At 35.7% G+C, this 23,516-nt stretch overlaps 1 protein-coding gene and 1 long non-coding RNA gene across 14 annotated transcripts in view; one reads left to right on the top strand and one right to left on the bottom strand.

Moving 5' to 3' along the window:
• RUNDC3B (RUN domain containing 3B) overlaps positions 1-23,516 on the top strand; it is a 147,362-nt gene that overhangs the window by 105,408 nt on the left and 18,438 nt on the right. For 7 of the 13 annotated variants that reach the window (XR_013357034.1, XM_077857102.1, XM_077857106.1 and 4 more), the window contains one exon: positions 16,549-16,695. The exons of the other annotated variants lie outside the window; for them this stretch is intronic. Coding sequence is in view for 6 of the 7 variants with exons in the window: in XM_077857102.1 (XP_077713228.1) it covers positions 16,549-16,695 (147 nt within the window). In the remaining variant the exon portion in view is untranslated. The remainder of the gene's footprint in view (positions 1-16,548; positions 16,696-23,516) is intronic. 13 annotated transcript variants of the gene reach the window in all.
• On the bottom strand, positions 556-23,268 carry LOC144288981 (uncharacterized). Its single transcript, XR_013357039.1, has 3 exons — positions 23,090-23,268; positions 14,748-14,822; positions 556-1,054 (listed from the first exon to the last, which is right to left on the bottom strand). It is a non-coding gene; the product is annotated as an uncharacterized LOC144288981 (long non-coding RNA).

Here is a 23,516-nt window from a genome sequence, read left to right as displayed (position 1 = left end):
GAATGGATAAAAAAGATGTGGTTTATGTATACAATGGAATATTACTCAGCCATTAGAAATGACAAATACCCACCATTTGCTTCAACGTGGATGGAACTGGAGGGTATTATGCTGAGTGAAGTAAGTCAGTCGGAGAAGGACAAACATTGTATGTTCTCATTCATTTGGGGAATATAAATAATAGTGAAAGGGAATATAAGGGAAGGGAAAAGAAATGTGTGGGAAATATCAGAAAGGGAGACAGAACATAAAGACTGCTAACTCTGGGAAATGAACTAGGGGTGATGAAAGGGGAGGAGGGCGGGGGGTGGGGGTGACTGGGTGACGGGCACTGCGGGGGCACTTGACGGCATGAGCTCTGGGTGTTATTCTGTATGTTGGTAAATTGAACACCAATAAAAAATAAATTTATTATTAAAAAAAAAATAAAACTGTTTACCACAAAAAAAGATAGTAAATTAAAATAATGCTAAAATATATTGCATACTCTGCTATCTGTATAAACCCAAAAGAATCAAGAAGATGCATCCAGAAAAGAAAAAAACAGATAGCAAATAGTTTGGTAAAACTATATTGTATTTTACTTTCTTGAGTGGTAATGGGAAATTACATATTACAACAAGAAAGGGTACAGATTTGGTTTGGATGTTATTTCATTGCCTTTAATTAGAATATTTGATTAAAACTGCTGGCAGATTCTTCAGTAGAGCAGATGTCATTATATTTGGGCAATGAGCCTAGCAACAGTTGGGACTAAGTACAGTGTTTCATAGAGAAGTGAATCAGAGTAGAAAAGAGGCTTACTTTTGGCATCCCAATTTAGTAAATGTTTTACGCTGAGTACATGAAAAAAGGAAGTCTCCTTAAATTACAAATTATAAATAACATGCATACATATCATTATCAATACATCAATAGCATTGTTTTGTTCAGCTATTTCCATTCTTTTTTTTTAAAGATTTTATTTAACGCAGCGGTTTGGCGCCGCCTGCAGCCTGGGGTGTGATCCTGGAGACGTAGGATCGAGTCCCGCATCGGGCTCCCTGCATGAAGCCTGCAAAAAAAAAAAAAAAAAAAAATTACTCACGAGAGAGACAGAAAGAGAGACAGAGATACAGGCAGAGGGAGAAGCAGGCTCCCTGTGGAGAGCCTGATGTGAGATTTGATCCCAGGACCCCAGGATCACAACCAGAGCCATTTTCTCAGAGCTGTTTTCTCAGATAATCTTATAATCACACTTGATAAAATTAAGGACATCCCTTTTATCATCTAGTGCTCATCTATAACAGATGTCCCCAGTTGTCTTAAAAAAATACAAAAAGTTGTAATTTTGAATTAAGAATCAGAGTCATCATGACATATAATTATATCTCTGAAGACTTTAATTTAGAGTAGTTTCTCTGATTTTTACTTTTCCTATCATTATCTATTTGCAGACTTTTCCTATAGAATGTCCAGCATTAGTTCTTTATAGTTTATTTCATTTTTCTATGCCCGTGCTGTCCAGTACCTTAGCCATTAGCTACATGTGACTTTTGAGCACTTGAAATGTGAATAGTGAGAACTGAGATATGGATGTGCTACAAGTATAAAACTCACATAAAAAAATATGAAATAATCTAAAATATCTCATAAAAACTGTTTATATTGACTACATATTGAAATGGTAATGTTTTAGATATATTGGGCTAAATAATACATTATTAAAATTAATTCATTCTTTTTACTGTGGCTACTAGAAAACTTTAAATTATATATGCCACTCTTCTTATATTTCTGTTGTACAGCACTGGTCTGTATCCTCTCTACTCACAGAGTACTGGCTGCTTTAGCATCATTTGGGAGCAGATTCTTGGCACCCTTCCTAGACCTGCTAAATCTGAATCTGTTGTTTAACAAGTCCTCAGGGAATAAACTAACATTAAAGTTTGAGAATCACAGCTCTGTGCTGTATATCCTATAAAGTATATCCTCTTAACTCTGTATTAGTGGTTTTTCAACTCTGGTTGTATATTAGAAGCACTCAGGGAGGGGAATCTCTGGGTGGCTCAGCGGTTTAGTGCCTGCCTTTGGCTCATGGTGTGATCCTAGAGTCCTGGGATCGAATCCCACATCGGGCTCCCTGCATGGAGCCTGCTTCTCCCTCTGCCTGTGTTTCTGCCTCTCTCTCTTTCTGTGTCTCTCATGAATAAATAAATAATATCTTTAAAAAAGGAAGCACTCAGGGAGCTTTTAAAAATACTTTTTGAAAAATAAGGATGCCTGACTGACCCTCACCTTAAGAGACATTAATTTAATTGGTCAAAAGTAGGGCTCAGGAAAGTGTAAAAAGCCACCCAGATGTTATGATGTGCAGTCAGGGTTGAAAACCTGTACTAAGAGGCTAGTTAAATGTCAGTTTAACTTTTTTGATAAGAACGTTTTGTAGGTGGTCCTGTGTACCTCATATTGGGAATCACATTGGTTGTCCCACTTTTAACAACCCTGACATTGAACAGTGAATTTGGGTTGTGACAGCTTTATTTCTCCTTTGTATAAGTTTCTGTCAGCCTTTCATCTAATGTTTTCAACGTAGGGCTCTTGATTCAGTAGGAGTTGTAAAATGGCGATTCCTAAATCTTTTCCCTTCACCCACATAGACTGGAATCATCTGTCTATACACAAGAACTTTCCCTCACCAGTTAGGACTATAGTATATTATTAGTTCTTATAGGATAGCATTGTTTTTATAGGCTATTATATTAATCCTCATAGGATATTGTTAATTTTCAGAAGAAACTGATGCCCTCCTTAGTTACCAGTGAGATGAAGATTTTGTTCGTTGTTTAGCTTTCTCTCTTTTACTTTTGAGAATATGAACTTGTGAAATATAGTCACTTTTTTAATGTGAATTAACTCATACTGGATTCACAGATGAGGGAATGATGTCAGCATAGCAAAGAAATCACCTTGAGTCATGGTTGATTTTCCTGGAGGTTGATGTTTCTCAAGAAATAGCAACAGAATGCAAAATACACCACTCTGAGCAAATATTGCAACACACCAATAGGTGGCATTCTCTCACTGTGTGTATTACTCTTTCACTGTGCATTCTTTTGGTTCAGGTGAATTTCACCTTGAAGATGCTCTTTTTGTAGTTACCCCAGTTGTGTGCATTTTGTCCTGGCCTTCATGGCAAGCCTCAGCACCTTCAGCTCTTTCTTTCACCCTTTACAGCCCAATGGCTTTTACTTTGTTGTTGTTACTGTTAAAGTTGTTATAAAATTATTGCATTATTTCTTTACTTAATAGGAATTTAACCAATATTTTAAATTCGGTTTGGAATTTTATTAGGATTGTCACTTTTTCTTAGTGATCTAGTTAGAAAGTTGAGAAAAGGCTTTGAATTGTTAGCTCCTCCATTCTCCTCATAAGGCCAGCTATTTCCAATGTGATATCAGAACACTTTATTTTGTTTCTGCATTCTGGCAGAAATGCTTATATTCAGTGCCCTTCTATTGCTTATATTTATTTTTCATTTTGATGTTCAGATTGTCCCATCTTTGTCTAGTGGAAACTTCTTTATACTAATTCTTGTTTGGTGTCTTTCTCTTTCTTTGATCTTTGGGGCTTTCTGCACAGCCATTCTATCCATCAGCATAAAAATCTGCATTCCTATAGTCATGATATATCTTTTATTTTCATGATAATTATAGCTTAAGATTTTTTCATGTGCCATGTCACAAATGGCTCTGGAGTATATCCTAAGAATTACAGCATATCTGACAATAAGTGATAAATGGAAAATAAAGCAAAGGTTTGCTGCAGTGGTGGTAGGAATTTTGCTAGACTCACTCTCAGAACCTAACTCATAACCATGGGCTTCAAATGTATTGCTTTACCAAATTAAAAACTGCTTCATATCACTCATCTTTGGGGTTGCTCAGGAATACTTGGAATCACAGATATTAAATCCTAAATGCCAATGGTCATATACCTTATATATCCAGCTGCCAAAAATATACCCTGATGGATATCAGCATAGCCTCTGAAGTAAGTGAAAATGAAGCAATGTGAGAGAGAGAGAGGGTAACCCTCAATTTTGGAGACACAAGCCAAAGGATTGAACAAATGAACAAAATAATAGCTTTGAATTGACTAAGCGCCACTATCAAAATAGAGAGTATGGATTTCTAGATCTTTTGGAAGAACTTGTAATAGCCGACTTGAGCCTGATCTCTGAAAGGAAGGGAAAAGATCAAACTGTGGAAATCTTATCTTTTCCTCTTTTGTTTAAAATAATGAATGTTATATTAAGGGCTCAGAAGAACATAGAATCTTGTTTTTAAAGCCAGGTACTCTGTATTTACAAGGAATCTTAGGAATTTGAAAACAGAAATAGAGGGAATGATTGGGAACACCAGCATTTAAGGATTAAGTGGAAGAAGGTCCCTCTGCTGAGACCCAGAAGGAACAGCCAGAGAGATAATCAAGTTTTATCATTATTTTGCAAGAGAAAAATAATTTATATTACATTCATTTAGGAAGCATTAAAAAATGGCATTGCGTGGATCCCACCATCTTAGAATCTCATTTCATTGATCTGAGAGGAGACTAGGTATCAGAATTTTTTAAATGCTACTCCAGTTATTTGAATATATGTAGTCAGGGTAGAGAACCCCTAGACAAGAAGTTTGTTGAGATGTTTAACAAAGCACAGTGGTATTTATTGTGGTCTAAACAGCAATTTAAAAGCTACCCAGATGTTTTATTTTAAGCAAGAAAGATGCCTTGGTATTTCATTTCTAATAGTTTAAAGTAGAATATATTTTGTATTTGCTATCTTCCCATGCAGATTTATTTTTCAAGGATCCTTTTCTTTAAGATTCTGAATTGTCCTTTGGATTCAAAAAAGTAGGCCATTCAAGTAGTAGGCCTACTTTTGATTTGATAATCAAAAATTACCAAATTTTTTGATAATGATAAAATTTACTGATTTATAGCTTAGTATTTGTTTATTCTACTGACATTTATTGAGCCGCCTTCTGTCCTAGGTGCTTGGCGTGGTGCTAATAACAGAAATAAATACGTTCTAGTTCTTGTCCTCATAGTGCTTACAGAGGCCACAAACATAGAAACAATAAGAGCAAAAAGATGTCACAAGTGCTATGAGAGAGGGGTGTATGGGATACAGTGGGAAACAGGATTTCATTGTAAAGGACTATGAACTGGGAAGGGTTTAAGAAGGTGGAGGTGCTTATACTTAATTTCTCAAGGTGGTTTTGACATTTGATAGACTACTATGGGAAAAGATGGGCTTCCCAGGCAGAAAAGCCTGCTTCTCCCTCTGCCTGTGTCTCTGCCTCTCTCTCTCTCTCTCTCTCTCTCTATCATAAATAAATAAAAATTAAAAAAAAAAAAGACCACAAAAGCAAAAACAGATTAAAGATCCAGCAAATTTAGGGAACTACATGGTGACCCCTTGTTATTCAAACATCGAGGACAAGCATGTATGTATGTGTGGTGGCCAGATGAGAAAGGACTTTATATGCCCTGCTAAGGAGCTCTGTGGAATTACCATGGGTACAAAATATGTGAGGCAGATCAGTTTAATAAAATACTAAATAAAGTATTAGAAGCAAATAGGTTTTCTGGAAACATTGAAGTATTTTTTATTGGGACTATACATTTTTATCTGAGCTGAGTCTCTATTAAAAATCAAAATGCCAAACGAACAAAGGAAAAAAGAGACAAACCAAAACACAGACTCAACTATAGAGATCAAACTATGGTTACCAGAGGGTGGGAGGATGGGTAAAATACGGAATGGGGATTAAGAGTATACATACCATGATGAGCTCTGACTAGTACATTGAATTGTTGAATTATTGTATTGTACCCCTGAAACTAATATAATATTCTGTTTTAACCATATTGAAATTAAATAAAAATAATACAATTTAAAAATTAACTTACTAAAATACCTGTAAAATAATTCACATTATCAGAGGAGAAGGATAAATATACCTTCTTGTTTCTCTTTAAAAACTTTTTAATTCCCGTATAATTAATACACAGTGTTGTATTAGCTTCAGGTGTTCAATATAGTGATTTAATAATTCCATAAATTAGTGCCCATCACGGTAAGTGTACTTTTAATCTCCTTCACTCAGTTCACCCATTCTTCCACCCGCTTCTCTGGCAACCACCAGTATGTTCTCTGTAGTCAAGATTCTGTTTTTTTTTTTTTGTTGTTGATCACTATTTTTCTTTGTTTACTTTCTTAAATTCCACTTATGAATGAGATTTTATGGTATTTGTATGGGTCTTTTGAGGATCCATACAAATTTTAGGATTGTTTCTTTTAGTTCTGTGAAAAAGTATTATTGGTATTTTGATAGGGATTGTATTAAATATGTAGATTGCTTTTGGTAGTATGGACATTTTTTAAAAAAATATTTTATTTATTTATTTTGAGAGAGAGAGAGAGAGAGGAGGGGTGGAGGCAGAGGAAAAAAGAGATCCCAAGCAGACTCCACAAGGAATGCAGAGCCTGACACAAGTTAGATTAAATGACCCTGAGATCACAACCTGAGCCAAAATTAAGAGTTGGTCACTTAACCAACTGAGCCACCTAGGCACCCCGGTAGTATGGACATTTTAACTATTTGTTCTTCCAATTATTGAGCATGGAATGTCTTTCCATTTCTTTGTTTTGTCTTCAATTTCTTTCATCAGTGTTTGTTTGCAGAGTACAGGTCTTTTGTTTCCTTGGTTAAGTTTATTCCTAGGTATTTTATTACTTTTGGTGCAAATGCAAATGGAACTGTTTTATTTCTCTGTGCTACTTCAATATTAGTGTATGGAAATGCAAGAGATTTCTGTATATTGATTTTGTATCCTGATACATTACTGAATTCATTTATCATTTCTAATAGTTTTTGGTGGAGTCTTTAGGTTTTCTTTATATAGTATCATGACATCTGCAAATAGTGAAAATTTAACTTTTTCCTTACCAATTTGGATGCCTCTAATTTCTTTTTTGTTGTCTGATTGCTATGGCTAGGACTTCCAGTACTATGTTAAATAAAAGTGGTGAGAGTGGACATCCTTGTCTTGTTGCTGGTCTTAGGTGAAAAGCTCTCAGTTTCTCTCCATTGAGTATGATGTTAGGTGGTGTTTTCTCATGTATGGCCTTTATTATGTTGAGGTGTGTTCCCTGTAATCCTACTTTATTGAGTATTTTTGTCATGAATGAATGTTGTATTTTGTCAAATGCTTTTTCTGCATCTATTGAAATGATTCGATGGTTTTGTCCTTTTTCTCATTGATGCAATGTCTCTTATTGATTAATTTATAAATATTGAGCCACACTTATAACCCAGGAATAAATCCCACTTGATCTTGGTGAACAATTTTTTAAATATATTGTTGAATTTGATTTGTTAATATTTTGTTGAGGATTTTTACGTGTATGTTAATCAGAGATACTAGCCTATAGTTCTCTTTTTTAGCAATGTCTTTATCTACTTTTGGTATCAAGGTAATGCTGGCTTTATAGAATGAATTTGGAAGTTTTCTTTCCTCGACTATTTTTTGGAATAGTTTGAAAAGAATAGGTATAAACCTATAAATGTTCTTTAATGTTTGGCAAAATTTGCCTGTGAAGCCATCTGGTCTTAGGCTTTTGTTTGTTGGGAGTGTTTTGATTACTGATTCAATTTCATTGCTGGTAATTGGTCTGTTCCAATTTTCTAAATCTTCTTGATTCAGTTTTGGGAGGGTATACATTTCTGGGAATTTATCTATTTCTTCTAGGCTGTCCAATTCGTTGGCATATAATTTTTCGTAATATTCTCTTATAATTGCTTGTGTTTGTTGTCCTCTAAACTACTTCCATTGGTGGGCGGAGCCTGCAGTCAGACCAGGTATCTGCTGCAGCCTACTACTGGGATTGCAGCAGAGCTGATGTGTGGATATATTTCCCTCTTGTCAGGGCAGCAGTCTTTTTGGAGTGGTGTTAGCCACTGTCAGGGCTGCTTGCATAATGCTATACTTGTGGCACCTCTTTGGATGGACTTCTGCCTAGGGCGGGTTGGATGGTGTGGGTTTGCAGAACACTGCAGGAGTGGGGCACACTGTAAGTAAGGTCTGCTCACTAACACACTGTTGAGGGGGTCTGCTGTGGAGGGAACCTGGAGCCATTTTGGAGAGCTCCTGAGGTGGAGGGGGCAGTCCACAGGAGAGCGTAGGGGTAGGAGGCACTATTAGCAAGCTACATGGAGAATGTTTGGCTGGTTCTGCAGGCATCTGCCTATCGAGGCTGTGGGAGAGAGTAGGGAAATAGTGCCCATCAGCTCTTTTGTTCTTGTAGAAGCCTCCTAAAGCTCCCTGCTCCACCAGCACACATCTTGCTAGTAAATAAATTAGTAAATAAATCTCCTGCCCATATACTCCACGTGTTTTTCAAACTGCTGCTTCTATGCTGTATCTCAGTGTGGATATGCTGGCTCTTTAAGAGCAGGGACTTGGTTTCCTATCACCCTCCACCTCTCCCAGAGCTGAGCACTGATTTTTAAAGTTCTAGGTATTATGCCCTACTGATGGTAAAAACTCAAGTTAAGTTAAGCTCCTCTGGTTTTCAAAACCAGATGTTATGAGGATTTAGTCTTCCCAGTGTGGGTCCCTCATACCTAGGATGTCTGGTGTGAGATCTGCTCTGTTCCCTTCTCTGTGCCTTTGGTGTCTCTCCCTCCCTTGGACAATCAATCTCATTGGTCAGTTTGGTGTCTGACCACATCTGTGTCCTTCCTGCTGTTTTTGATGTGACCTTCCCTACAATTAGCTGTGAAGATTCTGTTCTGCCAGTCTTTGTGTCATTTTCAGGGTTATTTATATTGATGTGGTTGTTATCCAGATATATCCATGGGACATGGTGAGCCTAGGATTGTCCTACTACTGTGCCATCTTCCCAAGAAGTCACCTAAATATACTCTTCCTTGATGGCTCATATTCATGTGACAAATTCTCACAAACTGAATTTTAGCAAATTACTTAATGAACAATGTGGCTGTGGAATGCTGTTTTAAAAAGAGACCGTAAATAACAGTGTATTTTTACTAGATTTGTTTTTTCTTTAAAACAAATGGGAAACAAATTTCCTCCTGGGAGGGCATAGAGGATTCATAGTGAAGTCTTTGGAGTTTAATGTCAGGCTAGAGTTGTATTGTATTATATTGTACTTAAGAAAAATAAAGTGTTTTAGCAAATTATATACTTATATATAGTAAAAATTACATACTTAGAAAGTATAGGAACTTTTCAGGCTTTAGCTAGTTTCTACAGAATAAATTGTGTTCATCAAATATCTCTGTCATGCCTAGGAGGGCTTAATTCTAAGGTATTTTCCTTTGGAAAATAAAACAATTCCTTGAACTTGAACTGAGAGCTGTCCTGTTTTGTTTCAAACTATTTCACAGGAGAGCTGGACTCCCTGTTTCATAGAGAGATTTGGGTGTTTATAAATCCACAGTATTTGAATTTATGTATATCCATCAAAGATATGCTCAGATCAGACAGTTAAGGGTATATTCAAAGGGCCCATGAAATGATCAATTGATAAATTAATACTCATATTTCAATGTAGTTACACATGAAGAACCAAACTTTACTTTCACATATGTTTTTACTAAAATGTCAAGTAAAATAACTTTGTGTAAGCAAGACAAAGATTCTTCAAGAATCCAGAAGCCAATAACTGGGAACAGTAGAATAAGAGGAGGATCTAAGTTGTACTTTATGGACTTTCTTTTTTGAGAATGGTTTTTAAAAAATGATAATTACAGGGTTTTTTTAGATGGTTGCTTCTTTACATATTTTAAGTGTATGGTTCATGAACCAATTTAATACAGTTACTTGGTATTAGTTGCAAATACGTTTTTTGAATTTTCATGAAAATGTCTATAAAATATTTTGTAGATTTAATTTAAAATTTTGGTTAAAACTGAACTTGAGCAAATGTACTTAAAAAATGGTACAGCACTCTCAAAGTGCTTTTTACATGGCGTGTTTTTAGTATGCACTTGAAGTTATCAGCTTAAAATGGAAAGTTATAACTACATGCAATTTTATTCAAGACTCAAACCTGCAGAGAATAAACGTACAAACAAAAAAAAGATAAAAAGAATGGAAACAGATTACAAAAAAATCATCAAATAACAAAGTAAGTCAGCAAAAGTGGAAGAGAGGGACAAAACAGCAAAACAGAAAAAAGCATTTAACAAAATAGCCATTTAAGGATTAAACTCACCAATCAAAAGGCATAGAGAGACTAAGTGGATTAAAAGAATAAGGTCAGCAAGAGAATGCTATCAGCAAGAGACTAATTCAGATTTAAAGACATACATAGGGTGAAAATGAAGGAACAGAAAAATATATTTATGCAAATGGTAACCAAAAGGAAAGCAGGGTGTCTGTACTTGGACAAATGGACTTTGAGTGTAAAATTCTCTCTAGAGGCCAAGAATGTCATTATTTAATGCTAAAAGGGTCAGTTCAACAGGAAGGGGGGGGTGTGTGTATGTATAAAATAATCTCTGGATATTAAATAATATCTAGAAAGGAAATTTTAAAAACAACTCTATTCACAGTAACAACAAGAATAAGATACTTAGGAATAAACTTAACCAAAGAGGTAAAAGATTTGTACACTGAAAATTTTAAAACATTGGCAAAGGAAATTAAGACACATGTTAAAGTAAGAAGATATCCTAGGTCACCTAAGTGGCTCAGTTAAGCATCTGATTTAAGGTGGTTAAGCATGGGACTCTTGATTTCGGCTCAGATCATGATCCCTAGGGTCATGAGATTGAGCGCTGGTTTGGGCTCTGTTCTGAGCGTGGACTCTGCTTAAGATTCTCTCTCTCTCTCTCTCTTCACCCCCCCCCCCCCGCTCCTCTACTCCCTGTGTACATGCTCTCTCTCTAAAGATAAATATTTTTAAAAAGATGTCCTGGGGCACTTGGGTGGCTCAGTTGGTTAAACATCTGCCTTCAGCTCAGGTCATGATCCCAGGGTCCTGGGATGGAGCCCCATGTTGGACTCCCTGCTCAGTGGAGAGCCTGCTTCTTCCTTTCCTTCTGCCCCTCTCCTGACTCTCCCCCTGCTTGTGCTCTGTCTCAAATAAATAAATACAATCTTTTTAAAAAAAAAAAAAAAGATAGACCTGTGTTCATGGATTAATAGAATTAATATCATAAAATATGCATAGCATTCAAAGTGATACACATATTCAGTGCAATCCCCATCAAAATCCTGATGTCATTTTTCACAGGAATAGAAAAAGCAATACTCACATTTGTATTTTATTTTATTTTATTTATTCATGAAAAACAGAGAGAGGGAGAGGCAGAGACAGGCAGAGGCAGAAGTAGGCTCCACACAGAGAGCCCGACGTGGGACTCCATCCTGGGTCTCCAGGATCAGGCCCTGGGCCGAAGGCAGTGCTAAACCGCTGAGCCACCCAGGCTGCCCTCACATTCGTACTTTAGACCCCATATTGCCAAAGCAGTTTTTAGAAAATCTGAAGACAAAAAGAAGAAAAAAAGAAAGAGAGAGAGAGAGAGAGAAAGAAAGAAAGAAAGAGAAAGAAAGAAAGAAAAAAAGAAAGAAAGAAAGAAAGAAAGAAAGAAAGAAAGAAAAAGAAAAGCTGAAGACATCATATTTCTTGATTTCAAAATATATTACTGATTTATATTAATCAAAACAGTATGCTACGGCACCAAAACAGACATATAGACCATTGGAACAGAATAAAGAGCCCCAAATAAATCCACACATTTATAAGTCAACTGATAACTTTGATAAGCTTACCAAGAAGAACACACAATCAGAATAGGATAATCTCTTTCATAAATAGTGTTGGGGAAACTACGTACATACGAATGAATAATATTAAACTCCTTTCTTACCATTTACAAAAATCAATTCAAAATAGATAACAGATTTCAGTCTAAGATCTGAAACTGTAAAACTGCTAGAAGAAAACAGGGAAATAACTTTTTGACATTACTCTGGGCAGTGATATTTTGGGCTATGATACCAAAATCACAGGCAATAAAAGCAAAAATAGAAAAATGGATTGAATCAAACTAAAAAGATTCTGTACAGCAAACATTCAATAGAGTATAAGGATAACCTATAGAATAGAAAATATTTATAACATCTGTTGATAAGGAGCTGATATTCAAAATATAAGGGACTCAGACAACTTAATAACAAAAAACTAACTCTGTTTAAAAATGGACAAAGAACTTAAATAGACGTTTCTCCAGAGAAGACATAGAATGACCAGTAGATATATGAAAAGGTGCTCAACTTTACTAGTCAGTCAGGGAAATGCAAATCACAGGCACAGTGAATATCTTCTTACTTAGAATGTCTGTTATCAGATAGATGGTAGATGATAACTGTTGCTGAGGATGTGGGAGAAAAAACCCTCATGCGTTTTTGGTAGGACTGGAGATTGGTATAGTCATTTTGGAAAGCAATAAGGAGGTTCCTTAAAATATTAAAAATAGAACTATCTTATGTTCATGTAATCTCACTTCTAGGTATTTATCCAAAGGAAATGAAATCAGAATCTCAAAAAGATATCTTTACTCTGTATGTTAATTTCAGCATTATTTACAATAGCCAAGAGGTCGAAGCATCCTCATGGATGGGTGGATGAATGGATAAAGCAAATGTGATGGATGAAGACCATGTGTCTATATCCACACATGCACATGCTAGAGTATTATTCCATCTTATAAAAGAAGCTGAATTTTGCCATTTGAAACAATGTGAATGAAGCTTGAGAAAATTATGCTAAGCGAAATAAACCAGATACAGAAAAACAAATAGTGCATGATCCCACTTACACGTGGAATCTAAAGTGGAATCTAAAATGGAATCTAAAATAGTGAAACTCATAGAAGCAGAGAGTAGAATGGTTGTTACCAATTTGGGCCTGGACAGAGGGAGAGGTAAGATGTTGGTCAGAAAGTACAAAGTTTCAGTTATGCAAGATGAATAAGTTTTGGAGATCAATGCACAGCAATGTGACCATAGTTAATACTGTATTGAATTCTTACAGTGTTCTAAGAGGGTGTACATCTCAGGTGTTCTTATCACACAAAAGAGGTAACTGAGGTGATGGATAACTAGCTTGAATGTGATTGCATTGTATATGTCTATCAAATCATCACGTTGTACACTTCAGATTTATATGCTTTGTAATTGCTTTTTATGCCTCAGTAAAGCTGGTGGATGGGATTGAATTATAATTTTGTGGCCAACGTCCTGCTAATTCCTATTGAATATCTGAAGAAAAGCTATCTATCTAGCAATTTATGGGTAGTTCTTAAAATTAGCTGTGATAAATATGTTGCTATTTTCATAATAAATAATTTTCCTTTATTGTATCTTTCTGCAGAATTATTATCTTAATGAGAGATGTTCAGCTGTTAATGAGAGACTTGTATCATAGAAGTGACAAGTAGAATCTATCTCATAGAGAATGATTTAATTTTTAGATTAGATCATTAGTATTAACATTGGTTAGAGCTTTAATTAAAGTTAAATGCTAAATATCACATAATTTTACCTTTAATTGCCACTGATTTCACACTAGGAAGTAACAGTAATTTTTCAGTAATTTAAGATGAACCTATTTTTAATTTGGTCAATGAGAAAAATATCCTCATTTTTCATAATAACCTCATCTAGATCACCTTTGTCTAGGTCCTAAAGTTAACTAGGTATGTTTTGCTTATTCTGGTGAGCAGCAACAGGATTCTTTGATTGTAAGAAAGCACAGTCAATCCTTAAGCATAAATGGAATTCGTTAGATTTATATCAACAACTCAAGGAATGGAAAGAAAGATGGAAAAAGTAGGTTTGGAGAGAGGGAGGCTGAGCTGTTTCAGAGGGTTAGCAAATATGAACTTGAAGTATGCTGAGCTCTGCTGGTACATTAGCTCAAGGGCCCACTACTGGAATAAATAACCTGCTTTGTCTCTCTATTATCTAAGTAGACAGAGTTCAGACTCAGAATTCAGAGGTGGGGCTTTTCATGGCGTCTTAATCCACTTGCCTTCCCCATGGTGTCTTCGAGAGGTGAGAAAAAGGGCCTTACACAAGGGGCCCCGGGGAACCCTTCCATTTATTTATTTATTTATTTATTTATTTATTTATTTATTTATTTACTTATTTTTAAAGATTTATTTATTTATTTATGCAGAGATCGGGAGAGAGGCAGGAACACAGGCAGAGAGAGAAGCAGGCTCCACGCAGGAAGCCCGACATGGGACTCCATCCCAGGTCTCCAGGATCACACACCGGGCTGCAGGTGGCGCTAAACCGCTGCGCCAGTGGGGCTGCCCACCCTTCCCTTTTAGATTGGCAAGGAAGGCAAGAGCCAGCTTTGTCATCTCCACATTCCTCATAGAAGGTGGAAAGAAGTTGCAGCGTGGATGAAAACTGGGCCTCTCCAGTCCACTGAATTCTCTATGTCCTGTTCAAAGGATTAGGCCGCTGCCCATACAAAACCATGTCATTAGGATTTCTAAACACAATATGATAGGTTGTCATGAGGCAAAAATTTTCCAGGGGCAATAGTGTATAAAAACTTTTGTGAAACTTAGTTCCTTTTTTCACTTTATGCAGTGTAAAACTTTTCACTTACCAGAAAGAATGTATTCTAAACTGGAGGTTGTCCAATTACTTACATTAACTGAATTTTTCCAATATCATTTCCTCACAGATGCACATTTGCCTTTCTTGCACTCTGTTCAGCATATTGCCTGTAAAGCAGTGGTGACATTAAAGTTGAGTTTTCGAGTGACATTCATTAGAGAATTTAGAGTGAATATGGGAAAGAGAACAGTCTAATAAGAGAAGCCAAAATATGGGCAGCCCCGGTGGCGCAGCGGTTTAGTACCGCCTGCAGCCCGGGGTGTGATCCTGGAGACCCAGGATTGAGTCCCACATCGGGCTTCCTGCATGGAGCCTGCTTCTCCCTCTGCCTGTGTCTCTGCCTCTCTCATGCTCTCTCTGAATGAATAAATAAATAAATCTTAAAAAAAAAAAGAAGCCAAAATAATGGTAGCTTATTTTAATAGATTCTCTGACCAGTAATCCCCATCTCTGCTTAATATGATTTTTCTGTCAGTCTTGAGGTTTTTCCGAACTCTTTACTGTTTGCATAAAAACTTCTGTTAAAGTGCCTTAAAAGTTCCCTTTAAATTTTTCATTCTTTTTCCAAAGAAATAAATTTTTTACAGGTAGCCCAGAAGGATATTCTAATGATGCATTCTCACAGACTTCTGCCTGTTTCACTTTTTTTTAAGTATTCCATTTTGAGACAGAATCTAGGATTTACATCAAATAATGTTTTTTTGTGAACATAGTGGAGCAGATATTTTTAAATATACACAAATATCCTGTAAAATCAGGGATATTCATAGGTAGTCTATTAGAGACATATAAATGGGGTTTTTCTATTTGAATCATGGTCTACAGCTAAAGGTGTTGTGCAGGCTTATTTTCTTTAGAGCAGGATCATCTTGCCAGCACTCCACTGACTCTGCCATACACAACAGGACAATTGTTTCCAACAGTTCGTGGCAGGCACATATTCTTTCCCTTCTTCTGAGCTGATGGCTCAGATTTTGGTCCCCCAGTGTCGTGGACTCCCGTTTGAGAAGGCGGCTTGCCTATGCGGTATTTTGAAGCCTTTTAGAGATAGAATAGGGCTTTTGCAAACAGAATTATTCCTTTAAATGATCTTTAGCCACCAGTTCAATTATTGCATTAGTCTTTTGACAGTGATTAATTGGTTTGTGAGGCTTAAATTTTGGCCAAAAGTTAGCTGTTTTGCAAGTTGTTATTAATGAGTAGTGGCTCTGCAAAAATGAGAGTAAACCATGAGCTGTTACAATGGCTTCATTCTATAGTTGCAATTTTTCCAGTGGGTTATATTGTTTAGTGTAGTTATCGTCAATTTAATTATTTTCACAAAGATTTATTGGTAGTCCTTTCTATCAAAAAATGTACAGAAACCTTACAGATTTTTTTTATTTTATATTTTTCTGCATTTTTATTTTTGATTTATTTTAACTGTTTTTTTTTTACTGAGTAAAGTGTGAATTTTGATGCTAGAAAATCATATACATGGAATCTTTTCTTATTTTAACTGGAATCTGATAATCGCTAACTTTAAGAAATCATCGTAGTTTTTTAGGTAAGGTGTAAAATGCAGCTTTATAGCCCTTTAGCAATATATCTGTGGAAGAGATAGGAAGTGTGAATTTCACGTTAGTGACTTGGGGTAGCCTTTAGAGAAAGAATGAAGAGCACGTGTTGTAGGAGACATTAACAACCCCAACTAGCTTTCCTGTAGTTCTCTTGACAGTTTGTTAACATACCATTTAAAAAAGATGAATTTTGGGGGCCAGATTAATTCCATTAGGTTCCTCTGCCATTGCAGAACAGTGAAGACAAAAGCACTCACCATCTTAATATTCACAGGACTGTGCTAAAGAATAATGATTTAAGATCAAGACAAGAGTTAACTGCCCACCTCACCAACCAGTGGCCTTCCCCAGGAGCTCTGGATGTCAATGCTGTTGCCTTGGATACGTTGCTTTACCGAAAACACAATAAACAGTGGTATGAGTAAGTGTAATACTTTTTTTTCCAACTAATTACAAATTTAGTTTTACCAAAACATATGGTTATCCACTTTGGTTTCTCACCTATTCTTTCTGAATTCATTATTTTTTACCTTAGGCTAAAGTAGTATTTAATACTACTTTGGCTTGCGAAAGATTAAGGCAGTGAATATGTTAACGTTTTGAAGCCAAGGCACCCTGGGGAAGTAAAATATGTAAGAAATTCTCATGCAGTATTGTACCAGCTACCTGCTTCTCCCTTAGGTCTTCAGCCAGTCCTTCAGTTAAGTCTATGAGCTTGTATTTGATAAGCCATCTCTTTTTGAATTTTAGCTTTGGTATTTGTATTTGCCTTAGGATTACTTTTCCTGCTAGTTAGGAAACACAGAATTCCATCTCATGAAAGAATGAAAAGATACTTGTCCTTGGTGGGTCTGAGGGAGTTTAGTTTATTTTTAATCTAATTTTTGGAGGTTGTAGAAGATCTAATCACCCCACCTATGAGCCACAAGATTCTTTTCCTATTTCTTTATTGCACTTTTCAGGACTATTTCATTAAGCCATAGTGTCACAATGTTGAGAGAGCTGCAAAATCTTAGGCTGTATCCTTTTGGGGTATCTTCATTTTGAAACTTGTAGATTGTATTATTTTCTTTTGTCTTTTAGCCACTTTTCCCACCTTGATAACTTTTTCAGCATCTTTATTTTCCTGTCTTCAGCTAATTTTCTAATTATTTCTCTGCTGTCTCTCCATCCCTTTCTGTTCTCTCTCCTCTCTACTTCCTGTCCAATCTCTCTCCTCTCTTCTCTCCTCCTTCCCTTCCCCCCCCCCTTTTTTTTTTTTTTGGGCCCTTCCCCCTTTTTAAAAAAGTTTCTTCTCCACTCTTCATATAGATCCCTTGTGTATAAACTTCACAGGTAGGTGTACACACTTCTCTCTGTGCTCCAAAGGGTGCTTTTCACTAGGGAGTTAGTAGCCACACATTTCTGCAGGGATTGTTTTAGCATAGATATAATTTCTAGCTGCTTTACTGTGTGATTTTTTTCATTTGTCAAAGGGAGCACTCAAAATAAATTTGACCTGTTGCTAAAAAATTCTTTTGTTTGTTGGTTTCACTAATGCTAAAAATAGGCAGGAAAAGGGAGCAGATTATTTACAGAGTAAATCAATAGAACGCTCTTCAACATCTACTAAACCCTGCTGCTTAGTATGATTCAGGGGGTTGACTGAGTCTTTCATGAATTGTATCTAGTTCCCTTATATACCCCTTTGAAAGTTATAAATAACTTGAGTATATCTTCTTATGTTTGTCTATAGTTTTATTTTTCTGTGACATATGTAAATAATAAAAGAACATTAGTTTATTCATATTTCTGATTTATTATTGAAAAACAATCTGTTATAGTAATTGGTCCACTTATCTCTGTATAACACAAGTTGCTCCCACTTTTATAACTGCAAAAATATTATAACATTGACTCCTGACAAGTTAAAAGGCTAATAATATGCTTTTTATCACAATAACCACATTGTCACTTTATTTTTTTTTCCACATTGTCACTTTAGATAGTAGGAGGTAAAATATTTTAGCCAAAAGACCTGTATGTAGCCCTGCTTGCCTGTCGAACTATCTATCGAGGAACCAGTGAGTCTAAAGTGGAAGAATTATTTCTAGTTTTCCTTTGCATGTGGTAATAATGTCTGGCTTTTACAAAGTTATAGTAGCAGCAAGAGCAATTGCAGTATCAGAAAAGGAAGTAGTAAAACTGCCTGTTTATTTAGCCTGGATCCAGATTTTATATTCCTTGACTCAGCTACTGCATTAGCTGAAGAAGGGATCCCCTTGTCTCTCAGCATCATCCTTTCATGAGGCCTTACCATAGATGTTGGTGTTGCTTTTAGATTCCCTGTTGCCAAACTGCTATTCCTGAACAAAATGTGTGCCTGGAGTGTAGTATGGAGATCACTGGACCTAGACTTTAAGGTCAGGACTAGAAAGTAGTCTCTGCTACCCTCTTTGATAGGTAACACTAAGCAACATGTCCTGTTACCTTCTGCACGTGTAATACTGGGGGCAATGCCTGTTCAAGTGAGTAATAAATTGCGTGGCATCTACTACTTCTCAGGGAATCTTTTTTTTTTTTTTTTTTAAAGATTTTATTTATTGAGTCATGAGAAACAGAGGAGAGAGAGAGACAGAGACACAGGCAGAGGGAGAAGCAAGCTCCATGCAGGGAGCCTGACGTGGGACTCATCCCGGGTCTCCAGGATCACACCCTGGGCTGAAGGCGGCGCTAAACCGCTGAGCCACCCGGGCTGCCCAGGGAATCTTTATTTATATTCTATAAAATCTCTTTTTGTTTATGTTCTTATATAACCTTGTATCTTCTATGTTTGGAGAAGATACGCCCATTCACTGTCCTAAGTTCTACTTTGTTAGAGACTTTGTAAAACTTACGTAAAATTAAAATGACCAGCAGATCCCCAGTTGTTCTGAACAAAAAATCCCAACTACTTAATGTAAAAAATGGAGACTTCAGGTTTCCAGAGTAGAATTATGCTCTATAAATCATATTTGAAACTAATCTCAGGATCTAGTTTTTGTACCCCCCCCCCATCTGTAAATTAAGCCAAAGTTCTTGAACTAATTCCTCTTAATTTGACTAGTATCTTCAGTAAGCTTAACATACATTTATCAAGAACCTACAAATTATGGAAGAAGTGGCCAAATCTCTTAATAAGGAACTTTAGTGATCTTGATAATTTGGAGAAAGAAACTCAGCCTATAATTAGTCATTATATTATAATTTCCTGCTAATAATATGGGATGTCTGTATTTCCCTGGGAGCTCTGTCAAGTTAGCTTCAAAAAGAATGATAATATGCTGCTTGATTTAATGAATTTCTTGGTCTAGTTGACATTTCTTAAAATGAATGGTAACTTGGCTTTATTGTCATCTACTCATGGAAGAATCTTTTTCACAGTAGAAGATCTTAAATATATTTTCATTTACTGTACTGTTTATAAAGCATTTCTAGTTTTTTCTTGATTATATAGACCTAACAAGGTCTAATTAATTATGCTGGAGTTTATATTTGTTCCCTTATTTCAAACATAGGAATTTTTTTTTAAAGATTTTATTTATTTATTTGAGAGAGAGAGTGAATGAGAAAGAGAGCACTAACAGGGTGGAGGGGCAGGCGGGGAGAGAGAAGCAGACTTCCTGTTTAGCAGGGAGCCCAACTCTGGGCTCGATCCCAGGACCCTGGGATCAAAACCTGAGCCGAAGGGCAGATGCTTAATTGACTGAGCTACCCAGGCCACCCCCATGTTACAATCTTTTAAAGCATTACAGGCTGGCTGTAAAAACTCAACAGTAAACAAGTACATAAAACACACACCTAGAGCAATTGATTACTGTTTCCAACAAGTTCTATTTTAGTGTTTTTTATATGTAAAGTCGAGGCCACATAAGCTTGTTAGATATTGGTTATATAATCTTATTGGATTGTATGTTATATAATCTTGTTAGATTATTGCCTAACCCACTCATTTCCATCCTAAAAGATCAGATTCATTGTCATCATATTTTTATTTTCTACTTAAGTTTTCTTAGTCTTCTAAATTTATCATTGCTTTTAATTTGGCTATCATTCACAAAAGTATTGAGAATTATGAGCTTTTATATGCCCTTTGTGATCTTTGTAGGCTAATTTTTTTTGATAACTTAGGAGTAGATATAATTACTTGATATGTCTTATAACTCCTCTTTCCCGTGTGCATCTTTCCAGTATTTTTGGAGTAGAACTCCCTCAAGCACAGGCTGAAAAAATCTTTTATAACTCATAAGGTTTGCATTGACCTGACTCAATATGGCCTTCCCTTTCAGTCTGCATTGCATCCTTCCATTAATTTTAGCAGATTAAGAGTATATATTCTGGCAAAGGAAATGCTTATTTTGTTCCTTAAACACATTTCTGTGAAAACCAGACCAAAAATAAAAAGAACAGCCCATCTCTGGCTTCGTGCACATTCATGAGCCTCTATGTGTTCAGTGTGTATATCTTTGTTTTTATTTTCTACACATGGATAACCTCTCCTTCTGAGCATAACACTCCTTTTCACCCAATGACTACCAGATAATGTAAATTATTATTGACCTCAGTCCATCTATTGGGCAAATAGGTGATGTAGATTATCCATGTCATTCCTTCTAATCATTGATACAGTGTAAGAGTTTAGGAAATTTACTAATAAGTGATTTCAGGCCTATTTCTCAGTTTCTTTTAATTTGCCTTTGTTTGATATCCAATTTCTTTGTATAGAGGCTTGTATTTGAGTGATTTAAAATTTTAAATAATTAGGTATTAAATGCAGTGGGTTTTATTATATCCCAGGTGTTTATGACAGTTGATATGGTTCCTATCTTACTGTCCGGGATTCTTACTTTGATTAAGTAAGATACTGCTATTTAAAAAAAAAAAAAAAGTGTGACGGGCACTGGGGGTTATTCTGTATGTTAGTAAATTGAACACCAATAAAAAATAAATTAAAAAAAAATTGGCTCTGGGAAATAGAATTTTACTGTTGATTGGTTTGATGTGCCTGGTAGGTTACATTTGTATCTTACAGTATGATTTTAAGGATTCTAAAATTCTAAAATAGAACTTAGTGGTGACCTTTTAAAGATAGAACTCCCATAGACAGTTTATTTCAGGACAGCATGTTTGTCAGTGGGAGCTATTAGTTGTATGACAATCAGGTAAGAATGTGGAAAACCCAGTCTTTGTCATTGCTGCCAGCAGCTAAACTAGATTCCTCCCAAGTGGTGGGTCTCTGTAATCACCTTCATGCAAGGAAGATATTACATGGTACTGTTATATCTTTTGAATAAGGGGCCTAATTTTGGCTTGGACTTATTATTTTTGCTTCAGAAATCATTGTCTACCAAATTCTATTTCTGTATTCATTGGCATTTGGCTGAGAGAAGCCTATAACCTGAAAAATTGTTCACTAAATGTACCAAACTAAAGGGTAAATAGTTTCCACAGTCACTTTGTCCTTGGAAATGCGATACCTAAAAGGAATTTCAGTAGGTAATGCAGAAAGCTCATTTTGTGTTGCTTTTATCAGAGGTGGCTTTTATAGGCTTTCCTCCCCAACTAGTGAGAGTCCTGGATTGCTGTAAATGTGTGCTGTCAGGCTCTGAGTCCTTATAATTTTCAAATGAATTTTATGTCTTTTTTGCTTCTAGGTATTTTATTGTTTGTAAATATTCCTATAATATTTTAATAATATTGACTAACAAGTTTCCTGTGATGAAAAATCAGTGTCAGAAACTCATTTAAAGCCAAAAGTTTAAAAACAAGCCTTCTACCTATTAGGCACAGAAAAATAATTTGGAAAATAAATTTATAAGTTCCTTTATTAAATTCCTGTGTTCCTGCTTTCTTCTATAGCTAAAGAAATAGCATGTTGATGAAAGTCAAAAGAAATTTTCAGTGATACAATTAAATAAAGTTTATATGGTCAATCTCAGCCACAAGGCTGTTCTTTGAAAAGGGTTTCTAATAAAACAGAAAACTAGATTTTTTCTTTTTGTACTGGAGAAGGAGATAACAGAGAAGTTAAGGCCTTAAAATCTGTTCTCTTTGTGCCCTGGTTAACTGTGCTAAAAAATGGGAATAGCAGTAATTCCAACCTCTTAGGGTAGTTGTGAGGACTAAATAAGTTAATAGATGTAAAATGTATATGGACAGTGCCTAGCATTTGGTAAGCATTATATAAATACTGGATATCCTTTATTACATGTTCTATAGATCATATTTGTTGGATCTATTATCTATTTTATCTATTATCAGAAATTGCCTGTTTAGAATTTCCTTCTACTTAAAAATATAACTAAGAACTCCTGTTCTTGACATTTGAAATGTCATCGTGTTATAAAGTGAGAACACTGTAAGCTAGAAAAAGTTATTCTATCACTTTATTCTTCACTTCTGAGATGAAAAGAACAAATGGGTACTGTTGTATATATCCCATCATACATAATATATATACTTTCATTAAATTCTTAAGTTGACTCTGTATGAACAGAGAATAGCTCTGGAATAGCTCATTTAAATTATATATACTTTCCTATAATACTATCATAGAATACATGACATTTATAGGAAATTAGTTAGAGTTTGGCTACCTTGGGAGATATTTTTTTAAAAAAAATTTTTTTTATTTATTTATGATAGTCACAGAGAGAGAGAGAAGCAGACACACAGGCAGAGGGAGAAGCAGGCTCCATGCACCGGGAGCCCGATGTGGGATTCGATCCCGGGTCTCCAGGATCACGCCCTGGGCCAAAGGCAGGCGCCAAACCGCTGCGCCACCCAGGGATCCCTACCTTGGGAGATAGATGTTAAGCCTGAAAAGTATATTCTTTCTCCTGGATCACATGTATTTGCAAATTATAATGAATCTCATTCTCTTCCTTGAAATGTCAATAACACCAAGCTGTATACATCTTTTGAGTTCTTTTTATCCTGACAAAAAAAATATGAGAAAGGTTTAATAATAACCCTTATTAACTTTGCATTTATAAATGAATTTTTCCTCTATTATTCATTTCTCATTAATTTGTTTAATGGAAATTGAGCTCACAGTAGCAAATACACAAGGGAAGGAGGTTAATTATCTTGATAGTGTATTAACAGAAACAGCTATTTTATTATCCAACATTTTTAAGCTTGTAAATTATAGGAATTTGTCATAATAATTTGTAATTATTGTTATGTAAAAACCATCTGTAAAAATATCAAGACTAAAGAATT

The sequence above is a fragment of the Canis aureus genome, chromosome 18 (genome assembly GCF_053574225.1).
Source record: "Canis aureus isolate CA01 chromosome 18, VMU_Caureus_v.1.0, whole genome shotgun sequence".
Lineage (NCBI taxonomy): Eukaryota > Metazoa > Chordata > Mammalia > Carnivora > Canidae > Canis > Canis aureus.
This window is presented reverse-complemented; position numbering and strand designations above follow the sequence as displayed.